This window comes from Pteropus alecto, unplaced genomic scaffold (genome assembly GCF_000325575.1).
Source record: "Pteropus alecto unplaced genomic scaffold, ASM32557v1 scaffold7, whole genome shotgun sequence".
NCBI lineage: Eukaryota > Metazoa > Chordata > Mammalia > Chiroptera > Pteropodidae > Pteropus > Pteropus alecto.
Genome location: NW_006494614.1, coordinates 54,967,641 through 54,974,092, shown reverse-complemented (window position 1 = coordinate 54,974,092; position 6,452 = coordinate 54,967,641). Strand labels below are relative to the sequence as shown.

General features: G+C 37.6%; 1 protein-coding gene across 16 annotated transcripts in view; it reads left to right on the top strand.

Annotated features, from left to right (window-relative positions):
* The first annotated feature begins 66 nt into the window (after positions 1-66).
* The window catches only part of PICALM (phosphatidylinositol binding clathrin assembly protein), an 89,865-nt gene continuing 83,479 nt past the window's right edge, over positions 67-6,452 (top strand). For 7 of the 16 annotated variants that reach the window (XM_006926682.3, XM_006926679.3, XM_006926676.3 and 4 more), the window contains exon 1: positions 69-543. In XM_006926682.3, coding sequence (XP_006926744.1) covers positions 414-543 — 130 coding nt within the window. In that variant the 5' untranslated portion in view covers positions 69-413. Of the gene's footprint in view, positions 544-6,452 lie in introns of all 16 variants that reach the window. The other 9 variants (XM_025042921.1, XM_025042922.1, XM_025042918.1 and 6 more) reach the window with 3 other exon arrangements.

The following is a 6,452-nucleotide window of genomic DNA, read 5'->3' as shown; positions in this document are numbered from 1 at the left end:
GCGTCGAAAGAAAAGGGAAGGGAAAAGGGGCGGGAGAAGGAGGAGAGGCGGTGCTCGAGTCACGTGACCCGGGGCAGCCCGGAAAGCTCCGAGGAGGAGCCTGGCGCCGCCATTTTCCTGCAGCTGCCTGTCCCTCTTACCCTGCCCCGCTCCAGCTGACCAGGGAAGGGGTGGGCTGAGCTGAGGCGGGGGCAGAGGAGCGCCCGACACCGTGCCTGACCCCGCGGGTGACACAAGCCTGTTCTTTCCGGGCTGGGTGGCAGCGCGCGGCCCTGAGCCCCGCCCCAGGCCGGCAGGCAGAGAAGGAGCCGGTGGGGGTAGGGGGTGCGGTGGGGGGCGGGGGTCCTCCGGCTTTTGGGGGTCCCAGTCCCCGCCGGCTGCGGAACGGGAGGGGTGGCGGAGGAGCCGCAGAGATGTCCGGCCAGAGCTTGACGGACCGAATCACCGCCGCCCAGCACAGTGTCACCGGCTCCGCCGTATCCAAGACAGTATGCAAGGCCACGACCCACGAGATCATGGGGCCCAAGAAAAAGCACCTGGACTGTGAGTGAAGCTGACTGCTGCCCCCAACCTCGCGCCCCGTGTCTTTCTCCCCATCTCTTTTCTTACCCCCCTTTAGCTGCCAGTTCCCTCTCTGCGTCTTGTCTGGCACGGCGGGTCCTGAGCTCGTCCGAGCTGTGTTCTTTTTGCTTCCATCACACCTGCCTTCACGGCTTCCGTTCCCTGTCTAAAAATCCCTGACAAGCCCCTCCCCTCCGGGATCCTAGAGGACCCTCGCTTCCTTGACCGGGGCGCCACGACACCCCATCACACCCGACCAACTTGTCTCCCCAACTTAGCCTCTCACCTCCCTGCCTCCTCCGTCTCCTTGCAGCCTCTGCTGTTTCATCCCTCCCGTCCCGTGCTGCCTAGTCGCTCTCTCTCCTGAGCGTCTCCCCGCTTGCTCCCGGTCTCACCGCCCCATTGTTTCCCGTTAGCCTTCTTCGGTTTCCGTAAACGCCTGGTGGCGTGGACCCGGATCCCTTTTTCTCCGCAACCCTGAGAACTGCCTCCCTCGAAGTGATTACCACTTCCTTTGCTCCACTAGCTTCTTCTCCTGTCCCTTCCTTTTCCCGGTTTCTCTTCCACCTAACTCCCATTTGGGTTACTTTTCTTTGCCTCTATACCTTCAGTTAAATGCCTTCGTCTCCTTTTATTTTGAATATCATACTCAATACCCGACTTTTGTCCCAGACTACTTTCTTCCTGTGAGTAGAAGTGAAGGGATTCGTTTGGTGTAATATCTGAGTAGAATGGTTTTTCTTTCTACAGTTGTAGCCTATACTGTTTTTCACTGGAATTGGTGAAGGTTCTTCAAGGTCTTGGAGATTTTATTGATTGTGAATCAAATCTCGGGTAAACCTTATTTTTATTTATTTTTATTTATTTATTTATTTTTAGTTCTAATGGGGATAAGAGAAAGGGTTTACTGATAACGGGTGTCGTTTCCTGGAACTGTTTAACAACCTTGGCGGTTTGAATTTAGAAGCTTGAATCTGAAGCGTAGACTATTGGAATTCAAACTGGATTAAGGATCAAACTTAAACATAACATACATCTCTTTAAAAACTGGTGAAAAGATGTTTGATGATGCTTGAGTTTTGACTTTCAATTTTATGATGGCTGTCTTTCGGAGGACTGCCTTTTCTTATATGGAGTAATAGTGCTCCATTCACTAACCTATGTACAGTCACTAGAACTAACTCCTGCCAACTTTTTCCAAACCTGGAAGCCACCTGTAATCTCCTTTTTCTTTCCACACCTTCACCTCAGGGTACAAAGCTCAGTGGATTACTCAAGCTTTGACTCAATGGCTCCTCGGCCTAAAACCTTTCAGGAAAAAATAGGGAAATAGGCACAATAATTTCTTTTTTTTAAATGGCTACTGGACACATAAGCCTGTCTTCCTCCTACATGAAAGTTACTTTGCTTTACTGATCTAAGCAGGAGTGAGCATGCTTGACAGGGAATTCACTGACAGGAGCCATGTTTTGATTTCTCTTTTGGACTTTGGCCTTAAGGCTCTTGATCTTTTTTTAAAAAAATGTACAAAATGTGAATTCTTCCAAGATACTTTGCTCATGAAGTGCTGTTAGAACAAGTTATTGCTACAGACAAACCCATTATTCATTGTGACTGGTTCCTGCTCTGTGGAAAAGTTAAATATATATTATTACAGCTTCGTTCTTCTCTTCTGATGCACAAATCATTCTCATGGTGCCTTTTAACTGTCAGTCCTCACCTGTATAGAGAATGCAGAATATATTTAAATGGTGACATTTTTATAAACAAGAAATTCTTTAAAATGCATTGTGAAACTATAAGTGATTTTTTTGATTATCTGATATTTGGAGTAGACATTTCTATTGTTCATTTCTCTTTAAATGACAACTTGTATTGCTCTACCCAGTCTTGCTGTTTGCCCCAATACTGTTAATTCTTTTTTTTCTTTTCTTTCTGGTGATGGGGGTAGGTGAAGAAAGTACTTGTGACTGTGAACTGTTGTCCTCTTCCCTCATTTCAAAATGCTAAATTACCTCAAGAATAGATATAGCTTTTAAGGTTTTTGTCTTATTTCAAATGTAGCAGTTCTTTTAACACATTGCCAAAAAAGCTTTAACACATTGCCAACGTAGCCAGAAAAAAGGCTAGGTAAGATTAGGATGATGATACTTACTGGGGGTTTTATAAATGTTAACCTTTTCTTTTGTAATAGAAGCTACTGCAGATGTTAACTGGAATTCGATTTGGAGATACTCCCTCACATTTGTAGTTCCTTTTCTCTACCATTGCTGTGTTTATAAACTCCAATTTATTTAGAACTTGAATATTTCTGGTAAAAAATCTATGTAAATAAGGAGCCACTATATTTCTTTTCAATGAGATTTTTAAAATACAGTGATATGATTTTCCCTCTAATGTTTCAAATGCACTTGTAATCAGTTTTCACTAATGAAGTAAATTTTAGTCTGACCAGTGAGTGGTTTTTCTAAAGACCTTCCGTACATACTTTGAAGAAATTGAAAAGGCTTTCACAGACAGTTCTGTGTCTTGACACCAAATTTTAGACTTTAATATAGAGTTAATTTTTACTCTTTTAGAAAGTTTTTTCCTAGTGAGGGCTTAGTTCTGTTGGACCTTTTAATGTCCCAAAAAACTCTTGCATGCTTTATTGAACCTAATGAAACGATTTCATTTTTTAAATGTTAGTGCTTAACAAAAATAGGCTTAGGACTTTTTATTTTTTTTCCTATAAGCCTTTAGAGTGTGGATGTGGTTTCTGTGTACTTCCCCAAGGTCTTTTCCATATTAGGAAGTGATTATTATAATCCATGAATTATGGCTTAATTCATGCTACATTGTATACTTAACGATCTTTTGCTTTGCTTATAGGTGTCAGTGGATAATAGTGTTGACTAGTGTCCCTAGTGTGAAAATAGTTGTCATACTTAAAACATATTTGTAAAGGTGAACTCAGTTTGCATTCAATTCCAGGCCTCTCTTTGCCATAATCAAGGTAGAAGTATAGCAGCCCATAAAGGTTCAAATATAAATTTGCCAGGCACTTATTAACCATTATCTAATTTAATCCTCTCTCACAGATATGGAAGAGACAAACCAGATATGTACAGAAAGTAGTCTCTAACTAAAGAAAGTATAGAATGCTTAAAACATCCATAATGATTGAAGTATAGACAAAACCCAATTTTTATAAGTTCTTATTTAAAATAGTCTTATCTGATTTCACAACCTTTAGTCTGTTCTTTGATTTGAATAACTTTCTTTATACTTATTTAGTTTACTGTTCTTGGGCATTTACATAACTAACATTTCTATTAATGGCTATAATGGCTTCACTTTTTTTTTTAATAATGGCTTCACTTTTATATCCATATTTTTCCCACTTAATTTCCAGGGACACTTCATTCCATCCACCATCTGCCTTACATTTTCTACAATGAAATCAAGATCATGTTCTTATGAAGCATCTATTATAAGCATATCTTTATGCTAGATACAATATGGGTATTTGTGTGTTGTGTACTAGATCTAGACTTGCCTAATTTTAATTGTGGAAACAAATTTTTTTAAGAAACATTTTGAATATTTAGAAGGTGGAATTTGTATTTGGGCTAGTGGTTTGTCTAACCATTGAAAATGCGTATAAGATACTGAAATATACTCGAAATAATTACCTTTTTAAGCAAATGTATTGATTTTTAATGTCTTAAGGACATCCAATGGTTTGTTTGCTATTGTCAAGAAAATATTTGGTAACTGGGATTTGATTTGCAAGAAGATGCACGTGAGGAAAATTATTAAGTGGAAGATCTGCCCCCAAGATGTGATGTCTCTAGTTTAGAAAAAAAGTAACTGGGGTTTTCCAAATGGATCTCGTTTTACAGAGACAGTTATTATGTAGTTAACATTCAGACTTACTGTTTTTTTCCTTTAGAATTAACTATATGATTTATATTTTTATTTTTCATTATTCGACCTATTCTGTCACTTAGTCTTTAATAGTTCTGAAATACAGAAGATGGTAATGGAGTCATTAAGGTGGTAATAGTAAGATTTGACTATGTTGAAAGACATGTTGAATGCCTCAGGTATATAATAGAACTCCATAAATGTAAGGATTTTTCCTCCTTAATATGTCTGTTTCTTAATAGTATATATTCTGGAAGAGAAACTTTGAAGAGAACTTGACATACAGCCATTTTGGTAGCCACCTTATTTGTAATTAGCAAATTAATTCTAAAATATCTTTGTAATTAGGTTTTGCTGGCGGACGTGTTTTAAGGACTACTATTAGACTTTACAGATTTAATTTTTATCCTTATAGCAATGCTTTTAATGATTCCTATAGATTGTATATGTCTGAATAATTTTTAAAGATGTCTTTGAATTTAGAGTGACAGTTGAAGTGAAACTTCATGTGAAATGACTTGGCTTTTTTTTTCTCATTTGATTTGTAAATCATTTGTATGAAATATTTAGTTAGATGTTTTAAAAATATATTAACTGTTAAAAAATAATTCATTCTAATTAATCAGAATTGCTTTAAGTAAAATCGTTTATTTCAACCCTGATTATCATTTAAATATTTAATAATCTAATATTTAAAGTTTTTAAATATTTAAAGATATTCAAAGTTCACCATAATGCATGGAAAGTTGCTTCTATTCTGTTTTCTTCAGTCGTGCTTAGTTCCATGATTTCTCCCTCAAAGAAGAAAAATAAATTTAAAGGCTTCTTGGCGAGAGGTTAGAGGCCTACCAAGAAGTAGTAGAATTAAGATTTTCAAAGTAAAGGCTAGTATTTGCTCTTCCTGTTCTTTTTGGTGGTTGAAGTGGCACTTCCGTTACTTTGTGTTCTGTCTCACTATGTTCCCAAACTGCTTTATACATTTCTCTAGAGAATTGAAATTTTTGGATTGGACCTTTAGAATTTTATCTTTTCATTGTGTATATGGTTATTTTCATGGAGAATAGTTCCTGGGGCAATTAGATTTTACTAATGATATTCCTTTAAAAGAGAACTTTGATGAAGCTAAAGCTTTGTATTAGATATTATGTTCAGAGTTGTAATTTGCCAGGTTATCAAAATATTAAGGATTTCTTAAGTTATACTAGAATGTAGTGGCAATACTCACAGCTAAACATGTTCTTTGTGCTAATGCCTAGATTAATTTTATTTTAACATCTATTCGTGCTTATTTTGTACTAGGCAGTCACCATACTAAACACTTTACAATTATTAACTTATTTCTTTCAACAACTTAGAGAGATTTTTATTATCACCATTTTACTGAAGAAGAAACTAAGGTACTGAAAAGTTCAGTAATTTGCCCAAGGTCACACAGCACAGCCAGGAAGAAGAGAACTGGAATTCGAACTGAGGTAGTCTAGCATCAGGTTTGTGCTTTCATCTCAGTGTGACTTTTTACATAATACATTTCTATTCCAGGAAATGAATAAACCGTATTCATTTATTCATGGTAGTGGTTCTTAAAGTATGGATGGTACTGGGAGTCCCCAAGACTTTCATCCTTGTGCATATTTGTGAGGTCAATACTACATTTGTGTACTAAGACATTATTTACCTTTTCCATTTTCATTCTTTTACGAGTGTGCAGTGGAGTTTTCCGGAGGCTGTGTGATGTGTAATATTGTAACAGATAGAATGCAGTAGCAGATATGAGAATTTGTTTTCTATTAGGCCAGATAGTAAAGAGTTATGCAAAAATGTAAAATAATGCCACTGTTCTAAATTTCAGTTTTGGAAAATACAGTTATTTTTCATGGAAAATGTTAACATATGATTTTTTTTAATGAATTAATATTTTAAATCTTCTCAACTTTAATTTCTGACAGTAAATATTGATAGAGAAAAACCACATAACCAAAAGC